The following is a 16948-nucleotide window of genomic DNA, read 5'->3' as shown; positions in this document are numbered from 1 at the left end:
GGTTTCAATCTCTCACCAGTCCCCTAACCTTCCTACTCATATCCTTTAGGCTAACTATACATTCAGAAACCATCCTTATTTGTAAACTGTCACTGAAGAATACATTATTCCTACAAGACTTTTTCTAAAAATAAATGTACGTAAGGAAAAGGTTTTTCAAAATATTATTTTAAAAAATCTGTTTCGTCATTTTTGTTTTTCATTATATATTATATTATTTGATTGAATGAATGACATACGAAAAACAAAAATAAAGGCAGACATGACAAATAATGCCGTATCAATATTTTGTATAACTATTTCGTTGTGTAGGTATATCTATTTTTGGAAATAAATTATTCTAATACTAATCTCAACCAGATTATTTGTGGATTTCCTCGAAATATTAGACTCATATTATCATTATTTGATCACATAAATCCTCGAAATATTATAACGTTTGAAATATCAAACGTAAAACACGTTCTAAAACTTGTCTATGATTTTATCGGATTTTCAAATATTTCAAAGACAAGTTCATAAATTTCATAAGAGAAGGTAATCGTCCGCTTTATTACCCTCATATTATGTAGACAAAAAAGTTGACATTAAATATGCTGATTTTAACGCAAAAAATTCCCGCATATTCGGATGCAAGTCACTTTATTGCTGAACGACCTAATGCCACAAATCTAGATAATGTGTTTTAAATTATGTGTTCATTGCAACATATATATGACCTAGGAACGTCTGACTAATTAACACGTGGAGTGTTCATTCCACGCCGCTGAAAAAATATAAAACTAACTCATTATTAAAATTATTCCTCTCATATTGTCAATTTTATGCTTTGCTAATAACTGACACCCATTAGACTCTCTCATTCGCTCTTTTTACCAAAAATATCGGTATTGTTCATATGGTAGAAACCAGCCTGGCTTAAGTATAATAATATAAATTACTATTATTTCTAACATCTAAAACTATCATGGAACTAGTTTCATACGACCCTGTTGGCGGTTATAAGTTTGTCTCTTTCCGCGTCGAAATAACGACAAGGACAGACGAATTCTGCACTATCCTACCATATTTGGTAGTCTAATAATATAAGTCCTTCAACCACAATGTAAAGGAGTTATAAATAAAAAAAATAATAAAACGTCGCACCTTGCGATCCTCGAAGATCATAAAAATTATTCTTGTTACCTTACAACCAACATTTCTTCCGACGGTATCGATTCCGAATTTCTCCTACTTAAATAGTTACTATAAACAATTCAACTTTTAGTACAGTTAGTTTCCTCTGCAGCTGTCGATATATATAAAAACTCGACTAAATACCCATCCCACAACAGCTACGGAACATTTACACACTAAAGTATGAAAACAGTTATTTTAAAATGCTATAAACGTACCTTTGTAATCAACACAAAGTAAAACATTATCACCGTATAACGTTTAATGGTCGGTCAACGGTATCGTAAAAGGCTTCCTAAAACGATCTTGTTTTATGTCCGACATCACAATTTTCTTGAAACTTATACTATTATTTCTTTCGATTGGTATTTTGAGGAATCCATTATATTTTATTATAGGCCAATAAAATTCTTTCGCAGATATTTTGTTTGCGCAAACAGACTGATATAATAATATAAATGTGACATTAATATGCAGACCAAATGTAACAAATCTGGTATTTCAATTAATAAAATTGTATTATTAGCTTAATTCAACGAACTATTTTACACCTTGATGTTTACTGCCATCTATCGGAAGCGACCGTAAACTTTATCAGCATTATGAAAAAAAACCTCTAAATAATAAATATTTTATAAATTCGCATACTACAACACGGATTTATATTAATAAAACTCATTGGTTACTAGAAAATATGGTAGTGTCGCCTTGGACTGGAATTTGGTAGTATAGCAATAAGCTGATAGATTTAATCAGTTACACTGTACCTACACGATTTATAAACATCTGTCTTTAACACGTGAAAAGTGAATTATGCGCACAAAACATGTGACCTCTAATTTGCTAATAAACTTTGGTCAATTAGACTAATACCTCAGCCTAATTCGTAGATGGCTTCTTTTACTAAGAATGTACCTATCTATTATTCTTCTCGACCTTACAATTATACTTCAGGTATGAATAAATAAGTACCTATTATAAAAAAATGCATAACGCAATTATTTTGTCTTTTATTTATTTATTTAACTTTGAAGAAAGCTAATAAAAAATATCTTGCATTGTTAGTTATTTTAAATATAAAACGTGTAAATAAATAGTTTAAAATTAACATTTTGATAAAACTACGCCATGAGCAGTATTGTTTACAGCATCAGTTCATTTAATCCAGGGTAGCAGTAATGCCTTATAATAACACTACGTGAAGGGATTTCATGCGGTCAGTAAGATTAGTTGTCATTCATTGTCTCTTCCCACAGTCGTTTTTTTTCAAAGTTTTTTGTGTATCGCTACCCACCCACCCACTAAACCCAGTTCTAATATTACACCGGTAAATATTCCACCTACTTCATTTTAAATATCTTTGTCAATTCTCTTTATTTTAAAGGTGTTTTTTTTTTTCATTTTTACATATATATTTAAAAAAAAACATGCATGTAAAAATATTTAAAAAAAATAATGACCGATATGATGGCGAAGCTCAAGAACCAGGCCACCGGCGGTGAGGGATTCAAAGTGAGCAATCTCCTCACAATGCGCGCCAATAAACATAATAATAAATATCTTTATTATTATGTTTCAAAACAATTCTATTTTCCTTTTTTTGCCTTATTAACAAACGAGCAAGTCGTCCTGATGTTAATTTTTCAAGAAACTTAATATAAATCTATCTTTTGCACTTTAACATGATGCTTTGTTCACAGACTAGAGAATGGAACAAGAAGTCCTGGTAATCCGTTGAACAGGCATTCATGGACACGCACAAGCTTGCGAAGAACCCCACCTAGGTAATTCAAGTTTTAATTACCCACTTTAAATGCAAATTACCAGTATAGTTATCAAAACACAGTATTGAGAATTAGGTTTTCCGAGCATTACAATTTCAATGCCAAAACACGTGTGAATTTTACTTTTAATCTTGTTCTTATCTGTTTATTTTGCGGTTTGTTTGCTTAATTTTAATTTACGCACTATTCTTCTATTTTGTTTTGTTACTTTGTGTTAATTTTTGCTAATTTTCATTTGCTTTATTTCTTTTGTGTTGTGTCTTCCGTAGCCACCAGGAGAATCTGCCGCACCGCCGCTGGGGCTCCATGAGACAGTAAGCTATGTTTTTATTTATTTTCATTATTAATTGGTATTTAGCTTTTTGTTTTATTTCCTGTAACTAAGCTATCAATAATGGTTTTAAATTATTTCGCTTTTGATTTTGATGCCAAACATTTTTTTTTTATCACGGTGATTTAAAATACATTGTGCCTGCTTTCACTAATAATTATCACCTTTATAAATCCCTTGTAACCTTGAGGTAAACTAACATTACAATCTTCTTAATTCATTTATACATGCCACAGTGGCTTAAAACTAAAAATGACAATACCAATAACCAAACACGTGGTATAAAGCAAAGCAGCTTAACATAACTAAGTACAGCTTTTATTTATAATCGGATTACCAAGCAATATAACCAGACTTAATCAAATAGATCCAGAAATACGTTCAATAGAGAAAATAAACACATTTCAGTGCGAAACAAGCCCGGAATCTGGGTTTAATGCGACAATACTATTCATCATTGTCTAGGAAGCTGCTAAAGTTAGACAAACTTGGACGCGACCAAATCGACCACGCATCGACAATCGTATGAAACATTTTGGGTTTATCAGTTGCCAATTAATTTTATACCTTATATAATAATATGTAGGTTATTTTTTACAGCTGTATTTATTGCTATTTTCAACGAAACAATGGCGACACTATTTTGAGATATTCAATGAGTCATCTCATCGCGTCAGATTTAGAGGTGAAGCGCCTTAAACAATGCGAAGGTCTATGGAAACTTCATTTCTCACCGACACAATATGTTCGCTAGACGTTTCTTTTTACTCATTAATAAATGCATTATGTTTAGCAGATATATTTTCTTTTGGTATCTAATTAAGTAACTTTGTTAACTTGTTTTTCTGATCTGGGCCCATCTATGGATGTTGAATTTTTTTAACTGGTATTGAATGAATACGCTTTTGGCGTGTTTTAATTGTTTTTGTTACCTTTATTAATTATTTTGAAATTGAATCATAATTAAGATAGAATTATATTATTATAACAACAATTATCGACTGTGAGATGGCTGAAAAACACTGGATTCCCATTTTCAGAAGAATTATAATGCGTCAAAATAAAAATAAAAAAACAACTAATTAACATGTTTTAAAGCGTTCAATCGCCCCTTATTACGCAACTCATATAATAAACCCACTTAATACAAAACGGTATAATTTCCGTGTGAAAAAGCAACAAAAACACAAAATGCGAATTCCTAAACGCAGCTCACAATTCTAATTATGATACATGTAATAGTGCGGTAACTGTATTTGTCTGTACTACGCACAACGAATTATGTACAGCCACAAAAGTAGTTAAACAAAGTCAACATTTCAAAACGCTTGCCTTCTACTCATTAACTTCAATCAGCATATTCTTTTTTATTTGTCTGACATAACCTAAACCCTTTGAAGTATATTCTAGTGAAGAAAACGGTGATTGATAAGGATACAAATGTTTAAAGGCAATTTAAAATTTTGAATTTGTTCAGCTACTTCTGTTGCTGACTGTACATTGTAATAGAACTTTCAAAGAGGTATTTTCTGCAGTTTCCTAAGTTATTATGACCGTTTTAGTACCTACTTGCCTGGGAACGTGTTTCTAAAATGTCAAACTAGATGAAATTAATTTAATGAGACAATTATAGACAGATTCGAGTACAAGCATAAAATCGAAGCTATGCCAAAACAGGACTATCAAATATGCTAATGTTTTTATCTTTGAGACAAAATCAAAAATATTAATTAAGTATATTAAATATAATAAAGCGGATCTTCATAGACTAAAAATACAAACAAGCCGTGATAGTTACATTCTAACGCACTCGCAAATCGCACTCAAATAAAAATAATGCGACTGTCGCTGGTTGCGCCACGTCCAACAGTGAACCGTTTGCGGTCAGAGAAACGTAGTGTTCATTTGCAGACTAAAATTACATAAAAATAGGTCTAGGTTGGAGACCTTATAGGCATTTAGTATTTAGTCTAAAATATGTGCGTTTTCATAGAAATGGATGTCATTGCCAAATAATCAAACATTTATTCAATTATAATATATAATATGTAGGTAGTTACATAATTAGAATAATAAAATTATGCTTAGTGCTCTATTATCAGCCTAATATTGGAATACGACTGTTGTTCAAAGAATATTTAACATTTGTAAAAAAACATTAAACAGTCTAGAATCTGCGTTAACCTAAGTATAATTAACATAAATAATAATAATTATACCAAAATAATAGTCCAACATTAATAGAAAATAATGTAAAAAAATATTTGTCGCCCATACTCGCGAAATAACATTTAATGTTTATTATTTTTTGTAATAAATATACAGAAGTATTAGGTCAACTCGCCGTATAAGGCACGTAATAACTTATTAATACTTGAACACGTTTTGTGAACGTTTTTCCGGCGATAATTCATTTGGTATACGCCAAACGAATTGCATTCCTTTTTTACGTTTTCTTATCGATAGAAGAGAATTTTTATTAGTACCGTTAAATCATTTGTACTGTGCTTTTCAGTTCATTTGAACAACTGTAGTTTCCAATAATATTGTGTTCGATTTTATTCTGCGCAAATATTTGTTGTATGTAAAAAAAATACTATTATGACATCTATTGGTATACGGTCTTTAAATTCGTCAATTACGTGATAAAAAGTCATTCGTTAAGGATATCCAGATTCTATTCAGAATTGTCCAACGGCCGATACGATATACGATCTCAATCGTAATCTTCGATCGGATCCAAAGAATAAGCCAAAAAAAAGTAATTTGTAAATATATTAGAAAAACATTCTGAATAGTAAGTTTTCACGATCGATCGAAAAAGCGATCCGAATCATTTATTGAAATTGATAGTATGCAAATATACAATCAATCGAAAGTATAGAACGTTAGGCGACATTATAATGTGGTTTTGCTGCGCGGGCGCAGACGTTTGCACGCTGGATTCCCACCAAGAAAGTGAACTGCGTTGTTCCGGCCGGCTGCGCGGGCTGCGTTCCACTGTTGCTCAACACTGTGCTATTTGACGACACGTTCCGCATCGCACTTGTGCTGCACTTATTGCTGGAACTAAAACAATAATCTTAATGAAAGTTCCGTTAACAATCAACATTACCTTCGAATGAGCGTAGCGACGTGTAATCTCGTTTGAGTGGATTGCAGTTGTTAAGTTCTAGTTAAGAGTAGGACCTTGATGGTAGTCTGCAATTTTCAAGCCAAAAAGGTTCTGAAGATTGACGAGCATGTCGTATATCATCATCCAATCATCGCCATGAATGAACATGAGGAACAATATAGCGTAATACTGTAATCCATCAAGAATCACAATCTTGAAAGTAACGCTATGACAAATGACACCCATTTAGCATCAAGCGACTAGTGTTGTGATGAATAATAATAAGTAAAAATGGCCAATTAATATAATTGTGGGAAATAGTTACATGAAGTATGTAGACATGAACATAGCATTAATTAATTTGTGACTTCCTGTCCTAGCGACAGGCGGTCACGCATCGGACCACTTAAAGTTTTTGTAATGCCACCTTGAAAATGAATATTATAAAGTAAATTGTGCCGTGGGACAAACGAATCGTTCTGTTTGAGAACAAAACTTGAAGTTATGCCAGTACCGCCTTGAACTAAATTGAATTGAAGGGTGCAATATTTTGTTTGCGACAATAACCGCCGAATTCGAAGCTCACCAATGTACGGTGGTTTTAGATTTGAATTTCGAAATTCAAAAAACTAAAGATACAATTGTCTGCAAAGCTTGCTGCCTCGAAATTAATATAACAAAATATGTTTTAAAAAAGGTTTCAAGAAACCAATATTCAAACATATCTAAGGCATCGAAACTTGAAAATGTTTTGACCTTCATGATGACATAAAACATTTCAATTACCGCACAATGATATGCCGAATTTATAACTATTCATTCAAAACCGGATATTGCTATATTATAAATAGGTCTTCTTCGAATGAGATTGCATAAACCTTGCAATCGCGAGAACATGGTATTAAAGTTTGTTTTTATTATAAACGTGTTACTTCGTCATTGATATCCAAAACAGATATTGTGAATATGACCAAACGTTCTATAAATGTATTCATGTGGGTGGAAGAACGTGAAACCTTAATACAAGGCTACGTCAATAATTTCAAACTAACATTTTTGGTAAAAGTATTGCCATATCACCAAATAACGTCGCATTGGGTTGAATATTTCAGGGATCACTAGGAAATAAATTATCTTTTGATATATTATATAAAATTGTAATCAGACACTCATCTTAATTGACAAAATACCTGTGGAAACCTAAATTATACGGGTATCATAAGATCTATCTCGTATGGAGACTCAAGAAATTAGCGATAAAAGAAAAACAAAGTTATTAGGATTTTCATCATCAATCTATCAGAATATTATTATTATGCATTCAACAAAAACTTTTAGTCCTTTATTAGTTTCATCAAGCGTAAGAAAATTAAACATTAGTAGGTTTACACATCACTAACAAACATAATATCCAGCAACATAAACCGTCTTTAAACAAATATTTACTTCATCCGGCATTCGAACCCACGCCCGGAGGTTCCAAACATTACCATTTTAATAATAGTAAACTGAATGCATACCTACACTAATTTGCTTTAAACATAGGCTTGACAGAACAAGGTGGTCCAAACTCTAAATAAAATGTATAACATTTCCATATCTAATCATCCGGTATTGTTAGTTGGACAGTGCGTGCTACCTGCTTAATAATTTAATAACGGCGGGCCGTTTTGCAGTCGACTATTGTCTGGATAATTCACAGCTCGCTGACCGGTCCGGCTGTTCACTTGTGGTGCGCCAGTCGCTTGCTCGCACTCGTACCGCGTTACAGAAACTAAAAACTGTGTCTTGTGCAAATGGTGATGTTGAAAAAGTCGCGTTCCGTGTGAACGATAGTGCGTAGATTTTAATCGGTGTTGTTATTTGTTATTTAAGCTGGAGCGAAACGGTGTTTACATGCATTACAGGAAGCGACCTTACAGGTTTGATTTTAACTTTTGTTTATAGCGGCCTATTTACATTGCCCCACAATACTGTGACACCGATAGTTCGTATTGATAGTGAATGTTGACATCACTGTCACAGTAACAATTGAATAATAATGGCTGAATAAAATAACATCGTAGCTAATTTAACATAACAGTTGCAAGAAAACAATTCAACGCCTGTTTGAGATATTCAATTCAAAAACATAACATTTACAATTATTTCTTTAAATGTTAAAATATTCATAAATATTCCAAGCTTTACGTGATCAATTAGTTAGCTCTGTATATGTATAATAAATTTGTTTCCGTTTTGCACTTCTTTTAGAGTACCACCAATACCACTATAAACTTTGTTCATTTTTTATTCGATAAATTACAATAACAAAATATAAAAACATGGGATCAATATAAAAACTAAACAGTATAAAAATATTAAAAAACTTAAAATGTTTACGTTATTTAAAAATATATTTATTAAATAAAAATTAATTATCACAAAAAAAAATCTAGCTATTAGCATCTGAGCCTATTAATAAAGCAAGATGCTTTGTCTGTAAGCAGTCACAAGTTAGTTTATTACTCCTATAATATGTTTATGGTCAACATTGTGACGCAACCGCAGTTATTAGTTTCGATGTTCGTCATTGTCATTCAAACATTGCAAACAATATGTACACAGGTTGTTTTTCTCTCCATTCGATTGTATGCCCACACAAAGGTTTGTATTCTTCAATGTGTACAAAAAACTGTTAAAAGAAGTTTGTCCACTCAGTGCTAGGAAACCACAGCTAATCTCAAAGTTGATTAAGGAAGATGCTATATTATTACTTCGAGGTGTAGCATTTTTAGTCATGTTTTAAATTCAATGTGAAAAAAATTCCATCTACTAAAATGACACACTAATTTGCAAATATAATATATTGCAATCAAATCCACTGGTTTTGTTCTAGGTTATAAGTTATAACCATACTGTGATGAAAGTATTATCATCAGCCGCAGATCTATATAAGGCAGCTTTGGGCTGTAACTCGGGGCCTCGACGATTGCTAGGGTCTCCAGTCCACATTAAAGACAGTAGACAATATATAATTGTTATAAACGTCTCATGTCATATTAAATAAATAATTTACTATCGTCTTTTTCCTCCTACACTTAGTACTAGAATTGTTATTGAAAATCGTTACTGGACTAGATGATCATTACTTGATTAAGAAGCAGACCCCTAAACTAAAATTAGCCTAGGGGCGAGTGTCGTATCAAACAATTGAGCCTTGCCTCCCTCCGCCACCCATATTTGAAAACACAATTAACAATTATTAAAATAAAATTAAGAAATTTGTTAACTAATTAAAAATATACTAGAATTAGCCAAGGGCCCATACATCTCTCGGTTCGCCCCTGATACGTCTTAACTACATTTGTCGGATACCAAGATGTATCAGGTGCAATAATTAAGAAAGAAACGTGATGTTACCTTATCAGTAATACTTCATTAAATCTATTTTCAATCAGTTATTCCAATCAGTGTTTCTTTACGATTCATTAGATTTCTTCGGCAATAAAGAGTTTTATAGTTTCTTTACCTACGATTATTATTGTTGGTGAATTTGTTTATTATTATTATTTTAACAGTATTGAGATATAAAGTTTATATTAAGGGAGTGTGACTGAAATCAGCCTGGTTCCTAGCATGGCCCACCAACCATGTTATAATTTTTAGTTTTAATAGAAAATCAAAGTACGATTTTTATTACTTCTGGTATTATAAAATGTAGTGATATGTTGCAATGAAATCAAAGATTTATTTTTATATTATACATAAAACGTTTTTCGAAGATTTTAAAATTAAGTTGTCCACTAATTGCTCCATTACCATACAAAAAACAGATCTAAATTTCAATAATTTTATATTCACCTAATCCAACCATTTGTTCGTTTAAACTAGAGCCTTATATTACAAAATTCATGTAAAACATTTATCTTATTACCTCACCAATTAAATAAAAAACATAAAACCTTTGGAATCGTCTATCCGTCGTTGCGTATCTAATAACCTCAAGGTCTGACCAAAACCGTTGAATTTACGTAACAAATAACAATCCCTCGTGAGTGGAAGTCGAACCGTTGGGAATTAGTGTTTCATCAATTCCCATTAGACTGGGTTTTAACACCAGCTAATTGCGGTTGTGAAAGGAATTCGAACGGAAATGAATCGCCGACACTATAATCCAGCTATTGCAGTCATCGGCAGAAAGGGACCTAATAGAATTATCTCTGTAAATTGATCTGAATGACTGAATTAATAATAATAAATAATATTAAGCCTGTATAATTTATACACTATCCCACTGCTGGCCAATGAACCTCGTCTATAAAGGAATAAGGCTTAGTCTACTACATAGGCGTAGAGTAGATTAGCGAGTATTTTAAAACTAAAATATTTTGCATAATATAGAAATAATAAGGCATGTTCATAAGATATCCAACTCCATCAAATCTGTTTTAATTTAAATTATTAACGAGATGATTCCGAGACGTTAACCATTGCGTTGTATACAGGAAATATAAAAAACAAACGTCCTATACTTAGTGGAGAGCGTGTACCTTCAATACTTACTTTCGCTTGACAGAACTCTGACTAAAATAACATGCATAGAATATTGTGCAACATACTTATTTCCCGCAAATTACAAAGTTACGAAACTAAATAAAGAAACGCCGAGATGCATTATATACACGACAGATTGTTATACTTGATCATCGTTTTATCATGCTATGTGCTCATGGGAAGAATAGGCTTTAACCAATTATATTATACAATACATTACAACACACGTGTATAACATCTATGTATACTTATATGGTACTAGGTGGTGCTCGTGGTTATGCCCACGTAAAAACCTTACGCGCTATGCCATTAAATAACTTTAAAGATTCATAGCGCCAGCTGTAGGATGGTAGCGACATCTATTTTAAAAATCCAATTGCCTACGGAAGCAAATTACTGGAATAAAAAGTAGCCTATGTGTTAATTCAGGGCTTGCAATATCCGTATGCGAAATTCCATCCAAATACACTCACCTGTTTCTCCGTTTACTTCTAACAAACATATAAACATCCAAGCATATTCACAAATTTTCGCAAATTTATAATATTAGTAAGATAAAATATGAGGTATAATAAGAACCACTACACTTGTCAAATAAATAAATAAGCCTTTATTTCTACTACTTACATACATTTCATAGGACATAATATAATTTACAAAACTTATTACACCTTCACGTAGAAGTCACCCAATGATAAAAGAAGTATAGAGGATGGGTAATATGGTCACGTGACATGCGGCACATTTCATGAACAAAATGGTGCCGACTCCGCCCCTTACAATAGTGATATGCTAGTACCGAAAATTTTGTATCGACATCGAAGAATTAAGAGAGACAAACAAGCCCCAAAAAGATCAAATACGAAAGGGGTTAGGAACTACCATAATATAAATATAACAAATCATAATGTAAACAAACAAACTGAAACTGATTTATAAGTAACAATTGTTAAACAAAGCAGTACCTGTTGTGACAAACATCCAGTTGTGTTTGATCTATATTTGTATGTTGCACTATTCCTTGCTAAAAATTTAAGTTACAGATTAAGATATTTATTTAATACATGATAAATGGAATAAGATAGCGTAGCCAGCAATTATTTGGTTGGTTTTATTTTATTTTATTATTATGCTCTTTGATCGAGAAACATAACTATGGTTCAGCAAACTAAAATCAATGACCGTAAAATGGTGGTTAAGATAATCAATTATAATAATTATTTGCAATAACAACAATATGATTATGTATCTATTTCCGTGCATGCAAAGGTTGCTCGAAACATAAGACCGCCAATTGTAAAAATATATCTTACATTTCATCTTTATGTTGTTTCTTTTATGTTTATCTATTCTTTTATGTAACAATTCTAATTTTATTCATAGCAATATATTAAAGTAATATTACTACTTATTAGGTGAAGTATAATAATCATTACTATTTTACTTATCGCGAATATTGTTGGAAAACAGTTATCTTTACTCGCGTTAATTAAACGTGTGGTTTATGCATATCTTCTCAAAATGTAAAGAAATATGTATTTGGTGTAGGATTCCAATCACGTCGCTCAATATTCTCAATTCATTTTGCCTTGGTTTTTAAATTTTTTTGGTTATCTTAAAAAAATATTCTAATTTCACTTAGTTTGTCCTTCTGAATAATACAATATTGATGTGTGCTCTAACATTCTTTCAAAGACAAAAACCGTAACTGATAAACGGGCGTCTGTTAAAATATCGATATCAATAATTTCTAAACAAATCCACCCACCCATCCCTAAGCTCGTGTGTAAACAAACATAATGATTTTAATGTGTATAAATCACGCCTAAAAGGGTCCAAAGCTTAACAAACCAGATCCACAAATCATTTTAATTGATAAAAACACATCCAAAAAGTAATTATACAAAGATATTTGCTAATTTTCGGTAAAAACAGTTACTAACCTATGAAAATATATTTCGGGGTCTTTCTTGCGTGAATTCGATTTGCATCCTTTCACACAACACTGAGTCATTTTCGAAACTTAACAAATACACTAATAAACACACTGAACAATTGAGAATATGATTATATTACTTTAAATTCAATATTTATGAAGATTTGTTTACATCGTCTGACACTACATGTACTTGCCGACTGGCCAGCATAAAATGGCGTTTCTGCCGCAAGGCGGTCCCAGTGTGTTGAAGTAAACGAAATAGTGCCATATGCGAAGAAAGCAATTATTTTTGTCTTTTTGTTGCGTTCCAAATAAGCTTTGAGTAAAAGAGATAGACATATATATTGACAATTCTGCGTCGATTTCCCTAACATAAATATAACTTATTCATATAGCTAACTTTTGAGGCCTGTCCTCTTTATATTTAGTCATTGAAGTCACCCCTTCGGCGTACACTTGACACTTGTCAAATACTCAATTTAAAATGCAAAGAAAAATACTGATTTAAATTATAAAAACCTTTAAAGTGTAGACCTTTTTGAAACATACTCAAAAGGCTTCAATAACTTACTAACTTTTAATTGGAATTTGCTATCGTATCTCAACAGTAAAAGTTACGCTAACTGTTACTGTTGTGAACTCAACAGTAAAAGTTACACTGTTACTACTGTTTCAATATCCCGTAACACTAGTGTTTACCTATCGAAGCGTTTTATTTTTGCACTGAGTTCTAGTAATGTTATATTTAAAAATATATATAAAATTCTTTTTATGTTTTGAACTATAACTCTTTTCAATATTATTTAAATAACATACTGCAAAGATTCATATAACAATGATTAGCTCTGTGTTCATCTTTGGCAATAACGAAACGCACTGTGGGTGAGTGCCCACAAGCACCTATGACAGTAATCATATTTGACTCTCCGATAGATAGTTAAGTAACCTTCATACATAAGGTATTCCTATCAATCTTAACTTAAAGAAACACAGCTACCAAAAGTAACCACTTCAACTGTTCGTCATCTGTCAGTAAGGTATTAAAACGGGCTGCTTCATAAGCTCTATCTTCATTAATCTCTCCTTTCGGCACTTTGAATTTACTTCTTCATTTTTCTTGCAATACAATGCAATCCGATATTCCTCACTGATAAAATAATAATCAACGAACACTTATACAATGCAGTCGAATACAGTTTCATGATTGATTGATAAAAAAGATTGGTACTAATTACCCTTTGCTTATAAAATTGTGTGATGATTTGAAACGACGTAATGGCCATAAGATTTACGCTTGAGTAATTAACGGGCCCGATTTTCTTATCAAAATCTTGGTGATATGTTATGTTATATACCTGTACGTATATAAGTATAACATTTACATGTTATTAATGTCTTTGTGACGATTAACAATCGTGCGAGTATGAGATTTGTAGGTTTTTGAGGTGTCTGATAAATTAAACTTTAACTCAGATTAACTAACTTAAGAAATAGCAAGAAAAAAGCAAAAGTAGAGAGAAAATATGTTCTGATTTAGTCTTAATTACTTTAAAAACACATATAAGTGGATACGTCTTGCAAAATCTCTTGTTATTTCCGATCACTACCAAAACTCTGGATATTTTTTCAACCTCAACGCGTAACGCAATAGAGTGCGCCAGTAGTCGGCGCACACTTTCTTACACAATTTCACGGCGCGTGCGCACCCATATCTCATTTGGCAGGCTCAGCGTTTTCTCCGACACTCCCCACGGACGTCCTGCCTGTAGAAATTACACCGGGTTACCGAACCGATGACTGCAGTATGTTTTACATCACTACACTGATTTGTTATAGAAAATAAGAGTTTTTTGTGAGGATTATTATATTTGGCAACTGATGGTGTAGGCGAGGTTTGTTTTGCACTAAATATAAAAAAAAACTAACTAAACAGTTTATTCTACGTTCATAAGCATTGGTAGGTAATAAACTGCGAATTTTCTTCCCAATATCTCTTAAACTAGGTACACTATGTATTTGACTCCAAATTATTCCAGTTAATAAAATGTAATGTTATCTTTGTCTTCCAAAGTAACAATCTCATTATATTGTTTTGAAAGTGAATGCCTCAAAACTGCCTCTACGACCTCACTACCAAAAACTACAGTAATTAGGGTAATTTAAAAACGGTACAATTTCAAAAGTGCTAAATTATCAATGTACACTTCACGCCGACACCAACCTAAATGATGCAAGGTTCGCAGAAGGTCGCTATTCATTATTGACACTAGATATTAGATCGGTAAAGAATTGTTTGATAAAGAAATTGGGATGTTAATTAGCATTTAAAATATCTTGCATCCATTGAAAATATAGAGAAGTATTTATTATGGGGTTTAAACACAGCCGTTAGTAAATACATTTTAATAATTAAATTAAAAAATAAGAAGCTGGTTTAGTATTGACTGTATTAAATAGCCATTAAAAACTCAGGACAGTAAAATCATTTAGCAATAAACAATTACTCTAATCACAATCCAAAATATACTCTAATAAATTAACAATATTAAAAAATAAAAATGTTCCTATTAATATTTACCGAACTAAAAAAAAGATTTAATTTAGATAAATCGTAACAGTAAAGAGAATAGAAGCTACTTTCCATCGTTAAACAATCACATTAACAATGTGCAATCTACGTAACACACGTACTTGTAATAAACTAATTGCGTACGCTTGCGTTATCTGTGGGCAAAAATGTTTCCTTCTTTCTACTGGAGAACGCGCAAACCCGCGACCGGACGTACGGTCTGCAAGCTAGATAATTAGCTCGGCTTTTCATACATATCGGTAACAATTTCGGTATAGTTGGATAAAAAGAATAGTCATAGAGGCGATGAAATTGTCAAAAGTGTCTTTACAATATTTTTTTGTGCACGAAATAAGTATTTTAAAGTGAAATCAAATAAATCATTTTGTTCTATTTTCTCATAATAATTTTAAACAGAGAATTTAAAATACATAACGATGCGTAAGTTTTATACATTTATCAAGATATTTAAAAATATACCAATGTTTACAATCAAACCCTCAAGCACAAAAGCAATAATTTATTCTATTCAGATATTTTTAAAGCTTCCACGTAAGAATAATAAAAATATATTTACTTATACCGATTAAATCTATCACTATTCGTCTTCTGTCGGTAGTTTTTGTTTTGCAGTCACTCACGACACGGGTCTACTTGCTTTTACCGTGATTATTCTTAGTTACGCAGGCGCAGACGTGACTTACCATCGCTATTACAGGATGTACATAATACGTAGCTACACGCCGTTAATTTTATGCCACTGCCATCACTAATGTTTTTAATGTCTGCATTTCGTAACTGCATACAATTTCCTTAATCTATTTCCATGGCCAGTAAACTTTATATTTTATTAATATTATAATGTTGTAATGGCGGCTCATGCATAAGATTTTACATACAAATTACATAAAATAATTTAATCAATAAATTCTTATTGTCCATATAAACTAAAGTATTACGTAAATTGTTTCAGCTCCGGCAAGCGACAAATCGGCTCCAATGTCTTAGCTAGGTAAGTTTATTTTTGCATGACAAAATAGCACTATAAACGTAAAAAATAAAAACTCATTAGAAATAATAAATTATTTCTAATTTTCCGTCCGCATCATTATAAGTTTCCTTACACCGCCATCTATGAATTAGTACTAACAGTACATCATATGCACGGAGTTGAATTAGTTCACCATCGGAACACAGATGGCGCTGTAACTTAACTAACAAAGACCCTAGATGTCGCTACCAACGCCAACATAGAGTTAATTAAAGTTTTAGTAATTCACATAATACCTGACTAATAAAATTCACGAGGAGGTAAAATTGTTCCAGCCAATTGTATCGCTCGTCGTCATTCAACTCGTCTGGCTGCGGCTCGGGCGGGGAACCGGCGGATGACATGTACTCTGATGTGTCCCTAGAAGAAGATGTCCAGGGTCTCAATTATAAGGTCAGTTGATTTATATTGATAACTTTTTTATACTGTGCAGCTTTTAATTTACCG

General features: G+C 32.1%; 1 protein-coding gene across 4 annotated transcripts in view; it reads left to right on the top strand.

Annotated features, from left to right (window-relative positions):
- LOC115439955 (rab11 family-interacting protein 4) overlaps positions 1–16948 on the top strand; it is a 94061-nt gene that overhangs the window by 46153 nt on the left and 30960 nt on the right. For 3 of the 4 annotated variants that reach the window (XM_030164049.2, XM_030164048.2, XM_030164046.2), the window contains exons 5-8: positions 2877–2960; positions 3230–3274; positions 16424–16462; positions 16777–16894. In XM_030164049.2, coding sequence (XP_030019909.2) covers positions 2877–2960; positions 3230–3274; positions 16424–16462; positions 16777–16894 — 286 coding nt within the window. The remainder of the gene's footprint in view (positions 1–2876; positions 2961–3229; positions 3275–16423; positions 16463–16776; positions 16895–16948) is intronic. The other variant, XM_037438908.1, reaches the window with a different exon arrangement.

The sequence above is a fragment of the Manduca sexta genome, chromosome 15, assembly GCF_014839805.1.
Source record: "Manduca sexta isolate Smith_Timp_Sample1 chromosome 15, JHU_Msex_v1.0, whole genome shotgun sequence".
Taxonomy (NCBI): Eukaryota; Metazoa; Arthropoda; class Insecta; order Lepidoptera; family Sphingidae; genus Manduca; species Manduca sexta.
Note: the sequence above shows the minus strand (reverse complement) of the source record. Positions and strands in the feature narration are given on the sequence as shown.